Below are 19,491 nucleotides of genomic sequence, written 5' to 3'. Positions count from 1 at the left end.
TCAACTTAAACCGTATTAAATTCATTTTGCCGCTCTGGCAATTTTTTTGACTACCAGACACACATCTCTTATACAGGAAAACCTCTTAACACAGTTTGAAAATGGAGTAATAAATAAATTGTGCTTTAACAGTGAAGCAATATTCATTATAAATATTGCTTATTTAAATACCTACAACGCTTTTAGTTCACGCTTGATAGTCCACCCTGTCATATAACCGATCAATTTCCTAAATTGATCAGGGATTCACCAAAACAATTTGCCCTTCATAAAGGCAAATTAATTCGGTTCCAATTATGCGATGTAATGGCGGCAGTTAGATTGCCCTGTAATTTCGATTGGCCATGTGGTTAATGTTCTCATATCAGTTTATTGTACTCATACTTTATGTGATAGGTACGTACTTTCTGATGACTTAGTAAATCAATACTGGGTATCGTTTGTTTACTTGGATTTATATTGTGAATAGATATAATATCAGTATTTTCCTACATTTTTATGAAGCATTGTAATGCATATAGAAATAAATTTAAGTCAGTTTCTTAATAACCATAAAAAATTTCTGTGGAGTGGCAAACAGTTGTCAAATATTGATTAGAGCAATTTCATGTATATAAGTGCGTATGAAAATATGTGCATAATTAGAATTCTGTACAGTGAATGCAAAATAATTCTCTCTGCGTAGAGAATCTCTGCGTAGAGATGTTGCATCTCTGTGCATCTTCTACCGAATTTATCATGGGGAGTGCTCTGAAGAATTGTTCGGATTGATACCTGCTGCAGATTTTCACCATCGTACAACCCACCATAAACTAAAATTTCATCCCAACCATCTGGACGAGTGGCGGTCCTCCACCGTGCGTTTTTCAAGGCACTTCTTCCTCGCACAACCACTCTTTGGAATCAACTTCCAGCAGCAGTATAACCGATACGACAACATAACCTTCAAGAAAAGAGCATATTCCTTTTTAAAAGGCCGGCAGCACACCTGCAATGCCGTAGGTGTTGTGGGTGATCATGGGCGGCGGTAGTCACTTACCATCAGGTGAGCCGCATGCTCGTTTGCCCCATGTGTTGTAAAAAAAAAAAAATTCGAACAAAGAATGGCCTATAAAGCAATCTGTTCATTATTATTATTATATCCAAATTAATAAACTCCAACAGATAGATAAGTATTAGGGGCATTAACTTAAACAATAAAAATACATTTGAAATATAAGCTTTATTTCTATACAACTACAAAATGTATAAAATATCAGTCACCTTATGGTTAATATGTTTGGATTAGATATAGAATGTCCGCTTAGATGGCACACTAGAAAGTACCTATATTTCATTCACTTATACAAATATCGGTGTCTGTAACAAGTAGTTCAATTTCTACGAGTGTAATACGTTTTCGTTTCGGCAACAAAACGCGCATAGGATTTTACCGATAGGTATGTTATCGCTGCCGCATATATAATATAGAACGATAACAATGTATGGCGTCGTTCTTTCAAATATGTGCACTAATGAAAACGTATCTATCGACAGTTTACCACTTGTCTAGCGAGGGCAATTTTATTAAGATGAAATGAACTTTATTGTTTACATTCACAAAATTGATTACTGAATTTAAATTATAAGTAACGGGCGTTATGCCCGGATATTGGTGTCTCATTCTTTCTCATAGGTATGAAGATAACGTACCTAGTTGAAAGTACACGAAATTATTTACTACTTGTTTACGCGAATTGTATTGCAATTAATGATTTGTGATTCATACCTATAGGTGATAAAATTTAACTGACACATCAGGACTAGCTTATGTTTGATTTATTTACTGTCTATAACAAATAGCAAAATATTTTTTTTATGTAAAATGATTAATGTAGCTTAGAGATTCGTATGAATTGTAGGCGATGCTATAAAGAGGTTTGAAGTACTGCTACAGAGAACATTACGCTGTGACTTACAAAACTACTAATGACATGACAGCATGATAATTATTTATACAAAATAGCGCCGTTGTAAAGGTAATTCTCAAATAGCTTTTCAACCATTACAGGTACAAATTTTAGTACGACCTTATTTAACAGAATTATTTATGGTTAGCGAAAGAGATTTGTTTGAATCGAAGCATTTGGCATTCCATTGTTTCTGCCTACCCTAATGGGAGACAGGCGTGACAGATATGTATGTATGTTATAACGTTTAAATACATAATGCATTTATTCTCCTTCCTTTGTATGTTAAGGATGAAATCATTTTATATTTAGCAGTGTATACAATACCTAACATCAACTGATATTAACGTATATCCTTCAAGTATAACATTACGATATTTGATGTAATTTTTTTCCAACTGCCTACCATAGCAATGTAAAAAAAAGTATTTCCATAATATAACGAGTTAACCCTATAAAACCCATTTAAATTACCAAAGTACATAACAAAATTAATAATATTGAGTACCCTTAAAAAGAAAAAGCATATTGAATTTGTAAAGTCAATGCGAATGGCGGTTTTTTCTACAAATAAATAGAAGACGTTGGTTCTTGATTACTTCGGAGTTAATATTTTTTTAACATCATCTGTGATTACATATGAATACGCATATGTAGGCAATAACTCATTAAAATAATTATTGAATTATTGTGTACGACTGTAGCTCATACAAAATAATACTGACTTATTAATTTAGAAACAAAACAACAACATAAAGTCAATATTGAACAACTGTAATTGAATATTTACCTACTGTTATAATTTAGTAAATAACACAAATGATCCCAAATAAAAAAGAAAAACAACAAACATTACTAAATTTGTGCCTAACTTATGCTCTTTTCTATCAGGACCGCGTTATATGTGTATTTGATAAACTCTTGTGATTAGTCATTCCTACAAATATGATAAATCACAATATCATGCAAATATCATTAAAAACAATTCTTATACGGATGACAGAATCTACATAAAATAACATAATGATAAACTTATCTAGAATATTATTCTAAGATATAAAGTATTATAGAGATGTTAACTGAGAATAATACAATTAAAATAATTGCCCATTATAAAATATTGCACACGTTTACACAGTAGGTAACCTAAATATCTAATAATTCTATCAAGTTTATTAGGTATTAGATTGTTTTAAAACTGTTTAGTACTTATATTCCTGAACATAATATGTGTTATGAACTAAAAAGGAAACATCATTACTTGTCAGTGTAGTCATATAATAAGTGCGCTAAAAATTCTTACACTTCAAGTATATACTGTATAAATTATAAGTATAAGGCATAACATACTTATAAAAGTACTGGCGATATCAAAAGTATTGCAGGGAGTCGCTGGTTGCAAGTATCGCAGGTTCGTACTTTACAGTAGAATACGAGGGAGAACTATGTTCAACAGCGAACGATCATCACAACCTGTCTAGTTGTGATGATAGTCATGAAGATATCTTTAAAAAATTGTGATAAATACAATATTTATAAACAAAATTACAGTACCTTGTATGGTATACAAGGTATTTTAACTTTATGTAGTAAGTTTTTACAACTAAAATGCACGTCGCAATACATATTGTGTTTTCAACACAATGGATTTTAGTGGAAACAGTTGTCCAGACATTAATCATAGTCTATAAATGTAGCATACCATGTAATAATTTGGTATAAACCCTCAATAATCATGTCTAAGTAATATATAATACTTCATGAATGTTTAGCGAAAACACTGTAAAAATGTTTACTGTTAAAGGTGTGTCAATAGTTTCTAATAATCCTCTATCTTATTTGATAGTATAATATGCCTCCAAAAAAAAAACTAATAGTGGCATTACAAGCAAGCTCGACGTCTCGTTCAAACAAGTTATTTAATAATGCTTAAATATTCTATTTTACACAAAAATTATAACAAAATAAGACACCCGTAAACTTGAAAACGATATTATTATAAAATAACTTATATTAATTGATTAGTTATAAATAATAAAAAGTAGAATCAATACATTTTAGCCAATATTTATACATCATTACTTTCTTTTATAATTAGATGGATTTAAAATAGTCTTATCAAATTTGATTAAAATATTAAAAAAAAAAAAAAAACAATATCAAAAAAGGGACTAGAAAAACTACACCATTTACAAAAAAAGGATCTCAGATTAAGGCAAATTTAGATTGGGTTAGTTGCAGACGTTAGTATCGGCATCAAAACTACTACTACTGTTACCAGACTAACACTAAATACATCCAAAGAGAACCTTGGAGTCAGTGCTGTCATAATCTTTAAAATCAACACTATCCTGTCTGGTTTGAAGTCAGTAATTGACCCAATGTAAATTTCTATTAAGATTGAAAATTTTAATCTCCTGACAAATCGAGCCATTAGTAATTTACTTAGTCAATAGTAATTTAGTTAGTCAATAGTGATTTAGTTAGTCAATAGACGTAATGATGTTTGAAAAAATGTTTGAGGAAAAATTTTAACTGATAATATAGCTTCCTTGGTGAACATACATAATGCAGATGGCTGAGATTTGCTAGTTTGCATCCTGTAAAATCGAACTATCAGGAGGATAAAAAATTACAACCTAATATTTAGGATCTTTGAATCATATACTACAAGTAGCCATACAAGAATTATTCAGAATGGAGTAACAGTTGTAATAAATATTATTCTCTCACTATGAAATTGACAAGTTACCTACTCTTTCAGTGATATGATTATCTCTTATATATATATATATATATATATATATATATATATATATATATATATATATATATATATATATATATATATATATATATATATATATATAATCTTCCTAGAATCGCAAATCAATTATGCAGTTGGCAGATTTAATGTCCATTTAACTTGCAAGATTAAGAAGGAGATTAATGAACGTCGTAATTTAGAATGCAATCTAAATTTTATAAACTACAAATAATCAAAAATTGGCCCGTCTTGAACTAGTTAGCTGATTTATGTGGGTGCCAACATTTAAAGATCGATTACTATTATTATAAATAGAAGTTCTATGACTTTCACTAGTCTTCAATCACTGATCGTTCAGGGTCAACACTAGGCTCCAAGTAGCGATCTATTAATTTACCTGAAAATGCTTCGTTTAGAGATGAAACACGTGTCGCAACATGTGCGTGGACTGAATAAAGGTCAGAGATTGATGACTAATATTGAAGGTCGTAGAACTTCTACTAATAATAATAGCTGTCAACCATTAAATGTAGGCAATCGCATGCTTAAATTATAGTAGATTTAAACAAAATAATTCTAATCGACTAACCGGTGATATGGACTTCCGCAAAATAACACCTAAATCAGTAAAATATTCAAAATCTTAAAGGCGCTGATTCAATTTCTTTTTTGTTTTGTGACATCGTAACAAAGTATAATATGTATATATAATAAATAAAGTAATTTTAAAGTATAATGGATTAATCCTAATAATAGCTATAAATGTCAACTAAAGAAACTATATCACAATAATGTCTTCCATCTTTCTATTATAATAACATAAATGTGGATGTATAAAACCACATATAATAATGTATAATGTAAGATAAACATCGAAAATATATTAATGTTTATAATAATTTAGTTACTGCTAAACAACTAAAATATGAGATTACAATGTCCAAGTCTTATAATTAATGCTTTATGGTTCAAGCATTTGAATAGTTGAACAGAAGCAGTTGTTTTATACCTTAAATAATATTAAAGAAAACATACAAGCTACTAATATCTGTCATAATAAACACAAAAAATTATCATATGTTTAGTATTTGTTATAAATGATAAAGAATGAGAATTTTATAGCATCAAAATGGATCATAGATAAAGCAAATAGGCATGATTTTAGATGAATTTTGACTACAGATCATACTAGTCATTATCAAATTGTGAAAAAGATTTTTCCTTACAATTAAATATCTTAATCTTTAGTCTTCATTAGTCAGTGTTAAGCAAGCAAATTAAAGCACTTGACTGGTTTTAAATTTACTAATCATTGTTATACAGCTGTGTTTAAATTGTCCACTGCTTCCATCAGGCTGGGCACCGAGTCCACTTTCATACCTCGCTTGCGGAGATCATTCAGTTCATCCACCAACTTTGATTTATCTCTGCCAAGTGTTTCCCTGAAATTGTGTTTTTTTTTTTAATAATTTTAACATCATAACAGCACAAACAATCAATCCTTGCTAATAATATAAATGTGAAATTTGGTATAATCATCATCATCTGTCCACTGCTAAACAGAAGCCTCTAAATATATATATTTACTTATTTAGCATTTAGTATGGAAAAAAGATATAAGTTACTTTTTATCCTAGTCAATTCAACAACTTCTATATAATAGTTAACCCCATTCCTCTCTTTATATCTATAAGCTGTTTCAAATTGCAAATTTTGAACAATAAATTAATCAGACCACTCATTTATATGCTTATCTCGATTAGCTTCTTATGTAACTGTGTTTCACCTTTATATAAGTTATCAAAATATATAATGTCACTAATTACGCATATCATGACTAATTTATTAAATGTATACAAGTAATAAATCACTGTCAATACAGCTCCATAATTTAATTTTTATATTATACCTGACAGGTTTTACATTATTTATGCCTATGTATTTGTTACTTCTTGGTGCCTTTATGGACAATCAATCAACACAAAACTAACATCAAGAACAAGATAGAATATTTTTATCCCAGTAATGTTCAAACACAGGAGTTCCTTTTTTTAGAATAACAAGACACTAGCATTCTTTTTTTTTTCAAAATTATACTAACCATATAGAGATACAAGTATGCAGTAAAGGAATATATATGAGAAGCAAATCAGAATCACTGACTGCTTCATAGCGTCGCAGAGCAAGTTGTGCCCACCGCTCCACTGGACCTGCTAGGGCTCCGCCACTGGCCCCCGCGCAGGCGACAATGCGACAAAGCGCACTCAATACTACACGTGACCTATCTGTATATACCTGCAATAAACATAAACAATTATATTAATAACAAAATTTTAAAGTAAAGAATATACTAAAACACTACCATCATTGTTCTTTATTTTCATATCTTGATATTCCTTATTACCAAAACATTTTTTTTTTCTTATTTTATAAATCTATATCCAAATATAATATTGATATACGAAATGACTGTAGTCTAATACGAGGTTTGTCCGGAAAGTACGTATAAAAGTTTTTTAAAAATTTTATTTTACAATTATTCAGGTAAATCAATTTTATCCCCTTCAAAATACTCCCCCTGTGACATAATGCACTTGTGCCAACGCCGTTTCCACTGTGAGAAGGCTCCTTGAAAGTCCTCTGGTTGTAGGTTTCTCAGCTGCCCCGTCGTAGCTTTTTTTATCTCATTTATGTCCCCCAAATGCCGCCCCCGAAGTACCAATTTGGTTTTTCAACAAGAAGAAGTCACACGGGGCCAAATCCGGCGAATAGGGGGGTGTTCGGTCACCGTAATGGAATTTTTACTCAAAAACTCACGGAACGATCTTGGCGCAAATTTTTTTCATTTGAAGTTCGTTTCTTAGAATTTCGTGGACCACGGTTTTGCCCAAATTAAGCTCTTCAGCCACCTGTCTGACCGTTAAAACGACGGTCCGTCCAACGTCATCTTGAACGCTTTCTCGGCCCTCTCTGAATCTTTTTAGCCACTTGTGGACGGTTGGTTCCTTCACAGCATCATCCCCATAAACTGTTCTGAGATCGGCAAAAATTTCACGGCCAAATATAACGGGGTTTCGTTAAGAGGTATTGACAAGCCAGTTCGCATACATTGTTAACATAAGGAAGGGGTCCTGCGCTTACCTGACTCCTCTTTCTCGCATTCCAGAACACTTTTATACGAACTTTCCGGAATATAATAGAATCAATTCCAAAAACTTGATATATATTAATGATATAAAGATTAATTAGCAAATTATCAATACAGAATTTACCTTTTTAACAACTATGTCAATTATTACAGACTAAGTCAAAATACAAAAGTTTACAATAAACAACAATTATATGTTAACTTGTAACATCAACATTATTTTATATTTTGTAAATAACTAAGTAAATAAATAATAGCTGTATGCCAGTATAAAATGGGCCACCCCTTTCTTTCGCATATATGTTGTAAGAGGCAACTAAGGGAACTTAATGGTTGAGGAATGGGCAGCAACATCCCTTTTAAAACATCACTAAAGTGTTTTTTTACTAAAGTTATTATTACTTTTTAAATGTAAAACTTCAATATAAATTTATATAGTGTATTGTAATGTAAGAAAGACTCTGTTTTCCGCACTTAGCCTCTCATTTGGGCCGTTGTGCATGTGAGTATATATAGTGTATTTACAATACATATAAACAGTACTAATTTGATATATCAGTGTAAATAGATGTTTGTTTTATTTATTCTTTATTGCACAATAAAACTTTGTACAAGTGGCAAGCTTAATGCCATATGGCGCTCTCTACCAGCTAACCATTAGGTAAAAACAGAAAGCGTATGAAAGACGTGATGAAAAATATGTAACATAATTATGTCACCACATATTTTTACAAATAATTATACATAATAATACATAAGAATTACACATATAACACATAAACACTACTTATAGTATATATAGTTATACTAATATATAATGACAAAACAAATCACCTTATTCAATAATTTGAAACTTGTTTCCAGCACTGACAGTGCTTGGTCAAATTTTTCCTCATTCATTAATCGTTTTGCTTCAATTAATTCAATATCTTGAAAAAAAGAAATGGCTGCCGGGGAGTCCCTCAGTCTGGACTCATTAGATATTAAGTCTAGCAATATTTCAAAAGCTGCACATCGAGTTGATATTAAGTTGGGGTCAAAATTCCCAACCATCATCTGGAATAAATGACATCAACACTAAATAGATATCTCTATAAAATGTTTCAACATTGTTACACACTCATGAAATATAATGTTACCTAACATTGCATTATACATTTAAGCAATATATCATTGCATATTGCTTAATTTATGTAACTGTTAACACTAGTTGCATAAATTATTCTAGAGAAACTAATCTATTCACCCATCTCCATACCAAATCTCTCATAAGGTAGAGAAATCTGAATGAAAAAGAGTTATTCTTACAGATTGAAAATGGATGACTTTCATAAATTATTTCATGCATATATACTAGTTTTGAAAACAATTAATTCTTGATTTCTACTTTAGATTGTACATAGTTTATCTGATTATAATAAATTAATTTAGCTCTCTCTACATATATCCTTCCACTTATGCATTTTGTATCTGTTTTGTTAACATTCCATTTAACATTATTTCCAGATCCTAAAACCAATATAGCTTATAATTACTCACTTTCAATTAGAATGTTTAAATTAAACAAAACAGTATTAATTACATTCTACAACTGCATAGAATAGAGGGTGGATATGGTGTATTCTAGAAAAATTACAAATATAATAATAATAATATAATCAAACAAAATCAATACATACAAGCTACTTGTAATACCCGCTGACCAAAATTTTAAATGTTAGTTCGAGACTTTTACAATTAATAATACAACAATATTTCTGGGAAATTAAGCATAATATAAGAAGAAATTATTAAATATTATTTTAAATTTAATACTATGTAAAAATAAGTAAGTAATTACTAATTATTGGTCTAAAATTGGGGCGGATGACTCAATTAGATGACAACTCACCTTTCTAGGAAATGATACATTGTTTAACAAAACTGGACATTCTTTCTTCAATCCATTATAAAGATCCAAAAAATGGGTGTATCTACGTTCTACATTTGCTGGATCTGGATCGTATAACTCATAAACTTTGGATTCTTTGTTGTCTCGCCTTGCTTGCAACATGTATGCAACAAATTTCTTCTCGTCACCCTCTACAGTTCGCGAGGAAACTATTTCAAACTTCAACATACTGTTTCTCTTACACTACCAATACCGATAGATATAAAAATTATAATACGTGCAAGATATTTATTTTTACATACAAGTATTAGCGATTACTCTCTTTGTTTATAATAGACGTTTTAATGTTTTATTTACCTACAAGAATGAAGAAGGAAAATGACATAACAAGAAGTGACATTTGACAATTTTTTTTTTTTTTTTTTTTAGTACGTTTGTTCCGTTTGGAACAGGCTAAGGTCGGAGACCATGCTGCCTAGTCTTCAAAAAGATAATTTGTCTGGAATACATTTGACAATGATATATGTCACACACAGAGTAAGTCATGATTTCGATATTTAAGAGTTGACACTATCTTTTTATTAACGAAACTGAAAATAAATCTATACAACCATCTTGATGTGTCAACAGAATTAAATTATTGATACACAGTAGTGTCTTTTACACCACTATGTGTATTAATAATTGTATTCATAATAATCTATTGTACACAATACCTCTTATTCATAGAAATTAAAAGGTCCTACAAACCTACTTTATCTACTGAATATAAACCTGTTTGACATTTTTATGAGTAAGAAAGAATATGAATAGCTATGGGAGTAATAAAAACTATAGCAAATTATTAGTATAAAATTTTCGAGGGGGGAAGGGATTGTTAGTAATGGAGACTAAGAATCCTATTGCTGGCAATATACCCAACCAAGTCGACCTCTTCGCGGTTCTCCGTAGAAACTATCATGGTTAATTCCTGATGAATTCATCATGATGGGCTAACTGGCCTGTTTTCGTTCTCATCTATCACCCTTCACTGGTGCTCCGCCAGCGTATCCCGTTAGCGCAGGCGAGGTTACCATACCATTTTCACCCAGCAAAAAAAAAAGTGTAAAATTTTCACATTCAATAAATTGGTTGCACATATTTTATACATATTTTTTTTTTGTTTCAAGTAATATGTACTGAAGTTGGCTTTATTTACATGACACTATGACATTCACAATAGAATATAGTCATTCCAGACAAATTATCTTTTTGAAGACTAGGCAGCATGGTCTCCGACCTTAGCCTGTTCCAAACGGAACAAACGTATTAAAAAAAAAAAAAAAAAAAAAGAATATAGTCTCTTTAATGTGTTTAGAATATTACGGAGGAATTGAAGGATATGCTCCAGTTTGTAGATAACTTTTTAATTGATTTTAGAACTATAAGTAAAACCCAGACTACGTCTGTAAAGATTGCACCTATATTTTATATTCAATTATCTATCTAGTCTAGCTAGTCTTAATAAATAAAATATGCTTTAGTCCAGACACGGTGAACTGATTTCAAATATTGTGCTGTTTATTAGACAATAAAGAATTTTTCCATCATTTCTTAAATATTTATACGTAGTGTTAATCAATGGATTAATTTATTCTTGAGAATATACCTTTGTTTACAAAATCAACTTTTTATATGTTAGGTAGCGCCATCTAATCTAAAACAGAATTTATAGATGCTATAGGCATTAGGTGATAGAAATAGTATTTTTTTTATTAATACAATTACATTATATGAAAAAATGAATGAAAATCAAAGATTTCGGATGAAAACTCTATTGTTCTCTTTTCAAAAATAGACTTAGTTAAAAAACATCTAGATCAATACAATCACGTTATACTAAGTCTATGATATAATCATAGGTAATTACAAAATATATTGTGCAAGAATCAAATCCGCCACCTTTGGAAAATAGAGCAGTGTATTCATTACACCGTTACATTACTAATGTCGTCATTCCCTCATCAATCCACACTTTAGGCAGGTACAACATCTAATAAGTTATTGAGAGAAAAGGGATTATTTGTAGGAAGTGGCAGACCCATTGACAGCAATATACTCTATCAGGTCGACCTTCACGCAATTTCCCCCTGGAAACCATAATGAATAATTCTTGTCGAATTTGTGACGATAGACTACCAGACCTGCTTTCATCCGCATCTGTCATCTCTCACTAGTGCCCCGCCAGTGTATACCGGTAGCGCAGGCGGTGTTGTCATTATCCTATTAAAAAAACTACATCTATTGCTACCTAAATCTAATTAATGTTCTGTCCCTCTAGTTTCATTAATTTAATGATTTAATGACTGGTTATGTAGTATACCTAAATATCTAATACGTATAAATCAATTATGTATAGTTTCGAATTTTTTATTAGTTACCCTGTAAAATTATTAAGTACCTAATATAAATTAATTTCGTAGGTAATTTTATTAACGATCTATATCACCAAAAACAATATCTATTGTGGCAATCAATATTGCTATATCGGCAAGCATCAATTTCGGTCCCAGTACAGAAAGTCCAAGAACATGAGTGTATGAGCAAGGTCTTATGTGTACCCTGTAAGGTTTAGACGAGCCATCAGCGACCATATACAAACCTAATTCACCTTTTGGACATTCTACTGCTGTATATGTAGCTCCAGGTGGAACGCGATATCCTTCGGTACATAATTTAAAATGATGTATAAGCGATTCCATAGATGTTTTCATCTCAATTCTAGTTGGGAGGCATATTTTGGAATCATCTGTTCTTATTTCACCTTCCGGAATAGTATCTATAACTTGATTTATTATTCTTAATGATTGCCTTAATTCTTCTAAACGTAGCAAATGTCGATCATAACTATCACCAAAGGTACCAACGACAACATCAAAGTCATATAAATCATATCCATCATATGGTTGGGTTATCCTCAGGTCCCATTTAACACCGGTACATCGCAACATAGGACCTGTGAAACCTAAATTTATAGCTTCATGCGCACTGACGACACCGATTCCAGCAGTCCGCGCATAGTACAGCCTATTTCCTGTAGCGACGTCTTCTGTCTCATCGCACCGCTCACCCAATTTCATACACAATTCATGTACATCATCCAAAAAGCCAATAGGTAGGTCTTGAGAAACACCACCAGGTCGCAAGTATGCGCAATGAACACGCGCGCCACAAAGTCTCTCAAATAATTCATAGATCTTTTCTCGTTCTTCACACATCCAAAAAAAGGGAGTAATTCCACCAGCATCTAGAATTGTTCCAGAAATATTCAATAAATGATTTGCGATTCGGCATAACTCACTACATAAAACTCGAATAGCTTTTGCTCTGGGAGGAGCTTCGATGTTTAATAAAGTCTCAACAGCTAGTGCAAAGCCTTGCTCATTTGCTATTGTTGAAACGTAATCTAGACGATCCATAAAAGGTAGACTTTGGTTATAATGTTTATGTTCCATTAGTTTTTCCGTAGCTCTATGAAGAAAACCTATATGAGGATCTGCCCTGACCACAGTTTCGCCGTCCAATTCTAAGATAAGACGAAGTACACCATGAGCAGCAGGGTGTTGTGGTCCAAAATTAATCCACATATTTTTCAGCTTTCGTTCAACCGGTCTCATTTGTGAATTGTATATCATCTTATAATACTTATCGGTAGTATCAGTGCGAAATATCACAGGGCCGGAGAATTGCTTGATGAATTCTGCGTCTGGAAACCATTTGTGCGCACAAACTGGTGAATGTATAGTTAAATATCTACATTGATACAAATTATATTTCTTTAATGAAAGAACTCTCAAATACTGCATATTATTACAATTAAATTACAAGAACGATCTGCAGAAATTATGGCAGTATTCCTAAGAATTATTTGTTTATTGTCATATTAGGTTGACACAAAATTAAATCACCACTAAGTTTTTTTTTAAATGTCAAATAGGTATAATTTGTACATATAATTTGTACATGCATACTACTTATTCTTTAATATCTCTATATTGGAGAATAAATAGTACAAATTTCATGAGAGATGTAGGAATTTGTCTACCTGTCTATATATACACCAAGACTCTAGCAAACTTTTAAATCGAAATAAACAATAAACGGTAGAATACTCTTACTTTTCCATAAATGAAATTACAAATTTTGATAGGACTTTTAGAAGCGTGCCTATTTTGTGGTAGCTGCTGTACGGCATGTACTTACTATTTACATTAATTCGTATCCAATTAAAAAAATATTACCTTAAGAGTACCTACCTGACATTAATTAAACGCATTTCTTTCATTTTGAAACTATTATTACCCAAGTACCTATTATGATTTCAGTATTTATTTTAAAAGAAATAAAACACTCAATAACAATAAAATATAAGCATTTATTATATATAATATAGTAAATAGTATTAAAAATAGATTTTAAATTAACCCTTCGAACATTTTTATTGCGATTTGTAAAATTAAGTAGATACTAAAATTTTTAAAATATTGAAATTAAATGACATCAGACAATGATGATGAATTCAGATGGTCATTCAGATATTCTTAAAAAATGTTAAAGCTCTTATAAACTCATTTTAGCTATTGAACTATTTTGTCTCTTTCTTTTTAATTAAATTCTCAATTTGAAAATGACAAAACAGCGTAATAGTTTAAATACAACAGATTTATAGGTTTTGGTTTTAAGGGTGTACCTATATGAGTTTTCATCAACTTTTGATGCTGACGATACTTGACTATAAATCTAATTGTAAATGATCGAACAACCAAAATAATCTAAACACGAGTATGTAAATAAGTTTATTAGTTCCATTTAATATAGCATATAAAATCTAATGATTTTACTACCACTTGTTTAAGTTTTGTGTGACAAGCTTATTACTTACCAAATTTCTGACGAGAAGCAGAAACAAGTTTTAAATGTAGTTGATTGTTGTATTGAAAGATATAATAGGGTATAAAATGTAGTGTAATATCCTACACAAGTGATATTTCACTCTAGTCCTCCTGAGGATCTGTCCATAATGATTTTTAATTGATAAATAATTAAAGATAAAAAATTATAAAGAATAATGATTCAAATGCATTTCTATACAATGAATATTTTAAACAGATTCTGTATAAGTATATTACCGTAAAAAACGAATTCTTTGTTCACAATAGGTAATTGAAATCAAGAATAATGATTGCATAATTTTTTACTTCTTTTGACTATTCTTTTTTTTTTATTATGTTATGTTGATAGCTATGCTGTATCTAAGCCAAATCTGAAGCATCATATTGACTGTTATACCACTTTTTATATAATGCGAACAAAGTAAAAACGCGGCAGAAAATTCGAAAAAACATAGTTTGGAAAAAGACAAATAATTTAAAGCCTGCCATACTTACATTTTTTTGCCTAAACGCACCATGTTAGGAGGCTCATTTTATTTTGTATTTTTTTACCTATGTTTCTGCAAATAAAACTTATCTATGGCTATACTCCCTTAAAAGCACGATTTTTATTTCAGCTGTAGCTACATAATATGTAGATAGATTTTTAAATTGTTATATGATGTAAGCACAAATATATTTCTAATAAAATGTTATGTAGACAGATAGAAAAATATTTACGTGATTACAACTTTATTTATAAAATGCAGTAATAATATGAAATATGCTCTTAATACACATATAACAATATTATTTATGTATATGTTATATATGATATATATATATATATATATATATATATATATATATATATATATATATATATATATATATATATATATATATATATATATATATATGGTTTATATTGCGGTGAACTAGTCTCCGTAAGTATATGTACTTATTTATAAAAAATATTAAGCTGAGTTACCAAAATAAATTACCAAACTAGATTTCATATTTTCTGGTTAATAACATTTTATATATACAGGTACAGGAATGTATCAACATCACTTTAATAAAAACAAATACATACCCAAATACGCTGTAGTAATAAATAATTAACAAATTTGTACCTAAAACTAAAAATAATATAAAGAAAAAATACTTAACTTTAAGTAATGAATATATTCGTAACATTTGAATGGAACTAAATTATAAAGTTATAGAAATACATTTTATATTTATTTAACACTGATGTAATTTGAGTTAAAATATTATAGATATTTCAGAACTAGCTATATCCCGCAGATTTCCCCGCGTTGATTAGGAATATGTGTATGATATATATGTTAAACTACCATTTGTATAGATAGGTATAATACTAAATTTCATTCAAACCCCGTGATTGAGTAATAAACATTAGATAACGTTTACAAACTTTTATATCCAATAAGTATAAGTTAATTTACTTACATAAAAATGTGTCTAAAAATTATCAGATACAGGCCAGTCAGTGCAATGTATACACACGATATTATTAATTTTATTTAATTAATAAAGCTTACCAACTACATTATAAATACAGATAGTATAGATATTTACCTATAAGATAGGCATTTATTTGTAAATAATACAAATAAACACCTGCTTTGTATCTATCTGGCAAGTAAATAACTTAAATCAAACGTGTACCTTCATATTTACCATGAAATTAAATTACTAAATTTCCAATACAATTGTCATTTCATGTGTTATTAATTAAAAGTTATACCTAGCTATGTAGTTACATTTAAACGTACCTTTAAGACTTTAAAGGAAATTATATCAACATTGTAAAAATTAACTTTTTATAATTAACTGTTAAAAAAGTAACGAATAATTATCAAATGACGCCATTGTTGAGTGAATACTCGTATTGTATATGTAGTAGCATACGCCATACAACTCATGTTAATGTTTTTACGATAATGTGCTAATGGGCCGCTTATAGTAGTAGACAGTTTAAGATAAATATTCCACAATTTGTTACACCTGGACATTTGGAGTCAAGAGTGTCCAAAAATGAAGGTCTACCATAAAACAAAAATCCAAATTTTCGGACTTTATTTCGTGTTTTGTTTATACTGAAATCGGTCCAGTAAATGAAGCTCAACATTTATATTTTAACAAATTTGATGTTTTTAAACAGTATGTATTATATAATTTTAACATAAAGTTTTTCATAATAACAAACATTTCACGGTAGGCTCTCAGATGTGCGTGCATGAGACGAAATGATGTAAGCGAGGAACCAAAAAATGACATGTAAATTAAATTACAAAACGAATTACTCTGGGACTAATTACTTTAGCTGGTATTTTGGACCCCGAACTCTGTTTTTGTATTGTTTGTTGTTAGAATATTAATAATTTCCTTAAAACCCTATATAGGCGTATAGTACCTATTTAAGAATAATATACTCTTTACAAATATAGATTATACCTTGTAGATAAATATGTATATAAATTGTTACAATTATATGAATATCAATTATTATTAATATATAAATATTTTAAATTATTATACAGTCATAAAGCTGGAGAACATGCATAAATATAATAAGCTTATGCGGTTATTATGTATTGATTCTTTATCTAACCACGCTATTCAAACAAAACAACTTGTTTTGCCACCTATATTTTAGTAGAAACGGGGAACAGGGAAATGCCTAAGTAGTGTAGAGTCAATTAATTTTACTACTCTATTCATTATCAATCAATACTTTATCCATTTTAGTGAAAGAACTATCCATAACTAAATTAATATTTTGTTACAAAAACAAAGTGTGTTGCTTTCAAGGTAATCGATTGAATAGATGCTGGGGTAAGGAAATGTAAATTGAAACGTAGTTTTGTGAGACTTACCTTTGTTTTTATCTACTTAATTCTTCCAAAACAACTTCTGTCAAATCTCTTTATAATAGCTAATAGTTGTAGTATTGATAGTGCATTGTACACTACTGTATCTATTGACATATATATACCATTTAGATATTGTTGTCATTATGAATAGAGTAAGAGAGATTCAAGTTAATCATATGTCCCTATACTTACCTATTTAATTTTCCACAAACCCTACAAGCTTTTATTAGTATATTTACTATAAATTCATATATAAAACCTTAGAACAACTGTGATTTTTAGTTGTCGAAATAATTAATTTAAATTATTATAATACATTTTCTGATTTTTATATTCACACTGTTCCAATACATTGTAATCATTTTCAATTATCAAGTAACTATAATAAATACTGATTCCATTGCTTGCAACAAGTAAGCAATAAATAGTCCTATTCGTATCTCTCTGAGACATATTTGTGTCACATCCTTATTACATACATGCACCTATTAGGTATATTATGTTTAATACATATTAGGTATTTACGCAAACACGGACACTGGTTTATTACTTATGCTGATAATATCGTAGTCTTATGCCCACTTGGCCTCAACTAGCGTATTTCGTGGTCAAACCAATTTGGGTTTTATTACATCAATCTAAAGTTCACAACTTCGTACTTATGTAAGTTCTATATGATACTCATATTAATATCCATAAAGACTTGATCACACACTTCAGCTATAGAAACTGTAACATAACTCGAAGCCAGGAAAGTAATTAAGTATTTTATGATTTTTCTTACCAATAAAAACAGTTTTTTTTTTTTACAACACAGGGGGCAAACGAGCATGCGGCTCACCTGATGGTAAGTGACTACCGCCGCCCATGATCACCCACAACACCAGCGGCATTGCAGGTGTGCTGCCGGCCTTTTAAAAAGGAATATACTCTTTTCTTGAAGGTTATGTTGTCGTATCGGTTCGGAAATACTGCTGCTGGAAGTTGATTCCAAAGAATGGTTGTGCGTGGAAGAAAGTGCCTTGAAAAACGCACGGTGGAAGACCGCCACTCGTCCACTTTAGTTTGTGGCGGGTTGTACGGTGGTGAAAATCAGCAGCAGGTATCAATCCGAACAATTCCTCAGAACACTCCCCATGATAAATTCGGTAGAAGATGCACAGAGACGCAACATCTCTGCGCAGTTTCAGTGGATCAAGTCGGACAGTAAGGCGTTGACTATCGATAATTCGAGCCGCCCGACTTTGAATGCGGTCTAACGGAAGGAGTTGGTACTGTGGCGCTCCTGCCCACAGGTGAGAACAGTATTCCATATGCGGCCTGACTTGGGCTTTATATAATTTCAGGCGGTGTTCTGGCATGAAATATCGTCTCACCCTATTGAGCACTCCTAACTTTTTGGAAGCTATCTTAGCCTTCTCCTCCAGATGACCGCAAAACTGGACGTCGCAAGATATATCAACGCCCAGAATTCCTAGACTAGACTTTTTATCAAGGAAAGTGCCCTGAAAGTGAGGAGATACGACAAACGGCGTCTTTTTTGCGGTAAACGCGCAGACTTGTGTCTTTTTGGGGTTAAATTGGACAAGATTTTGTTCACCCCAGATCGAAACTTGATGGAGTGAAGTTTCGATTTCAGACACAAGTCTATTCCGACACTCATCGGTATGTGCCCGCGAGATCTTTGCATGACCGGTATATAATGTATCTCCTGTACTGTCGTCTGCATAGCAATGGATATTACTTATTTGTAACATATCATTGATATGCAGAAGAAACAGAGTCGGAGATAGTACACAGCCTTGCGGGACACCAGCATTCAAAGGTTTTAAATCAGAGCATGCTCCGTCGACTACGACCTTAATGCTACGTTCCTTGAGAAAACTGGCGACCCAAATGCACAGTCTCGCAGGCAACTCAAAT

General features: G+C 30.9%; 2 protein-coding genes across 2 annotated transcripts; both read right to left on the bottom strand.

Moving 5' to 3' along the window:
• Positions 1–1,205: 1,205 nt before the first annotated feature.
• Positions 1,206–10,140, bottom strand: LOC113516994 (sorting nexin-20). Its single transcript, XM_026901506.3, has 4 exons — positions 9,756–10,140; positions 8,699–8,920; positions 6,818–7,011; positions 1,206–6,158 (listed from the first exon to the last, which is right to left on the bottom strand). Exons 1-4 carry the CDS (start codon positions 9,981–9,983, stop codon positions 6,032–6,034), a joined length of 771 nt encoding a protein of 256 aa, XP_026757307.1. The 5' UTR covers positions 9,984–10,140; the 3' UTR covers positions 1,206–6,031.
• Positions 10,141–12,136: 1,996 nt separating this feature from the next.
• On the bottom strand, positions 12,137–13,675 carry LOC113516814 (NADH-ubiquinone oxidoreductase 49 kDa subunit-like). Its single transcript, XM_026901289.3, has one exon. The coding sequence runs from the start codon at positions 13,598–13,600 to the stop codon at positions 12,227–12,229; it is 1,374 nt and encodes a 457-aa protein (XP_026757090.2). The 5' UTR covers positions 13,601–13,675; the 3' UTR covers positions 12,137–12,226.
• Between the last annotated feature and the right edge of the window lie 5,816 nt (positions 13,676–19,491).

Source organism: Galleria mellonella, unplaced genomic scaffold (assembly GCF_026898425.1).
Source record: "Galleria mellonella isolate WM207_F2 unplaced genomic scaffold, CSIRO_AGI_GalMel_v1 utg143, whole genome shotgun sequence".
NCBI classification, from domain to species: domain Eukaryota; kingdom Metazoa; phylum Arthropoda; class Insecta; order Lepidoptera; family Pyralidae; genus Galleria; species Galleria mellonella.
This window is presented reverse-complemented; position numbering and strand designations above follow the sequence as displayed.

Excerpts from the sequence above, each read along its gene's own strand:
- LOC113516994 (XM_026901506.3), bottom strand. The coding sequence starts at position 9,983 with ATGTTGAAGTTTGAAATAGTTTCCTCGCGAACTGTAGAGGGTGACGAG. Across the intron at positions 7,012-8,698 it reads GTTTCAAATTATTGAATAAG|GTATATACAGATAGGTCACG; the intron begins GTGATTTGTTTT and ends TGTTTATTGCAG. Across the intron at positions 6,159-6,817 it reads CATACTTGTATCTCTATATG|GGAAACACTTGGCAGAGATA; the intron begins GTTAGTATAATT and ends ACACAATTTCAG.
- LOC113516814 (XM_026901289.3), bottom strand. The coding sequence starts at position 13,600 with ATGCAGTATTTGAGAGTTCTTTCATTAAAGAAATATAATTTGTATCAA.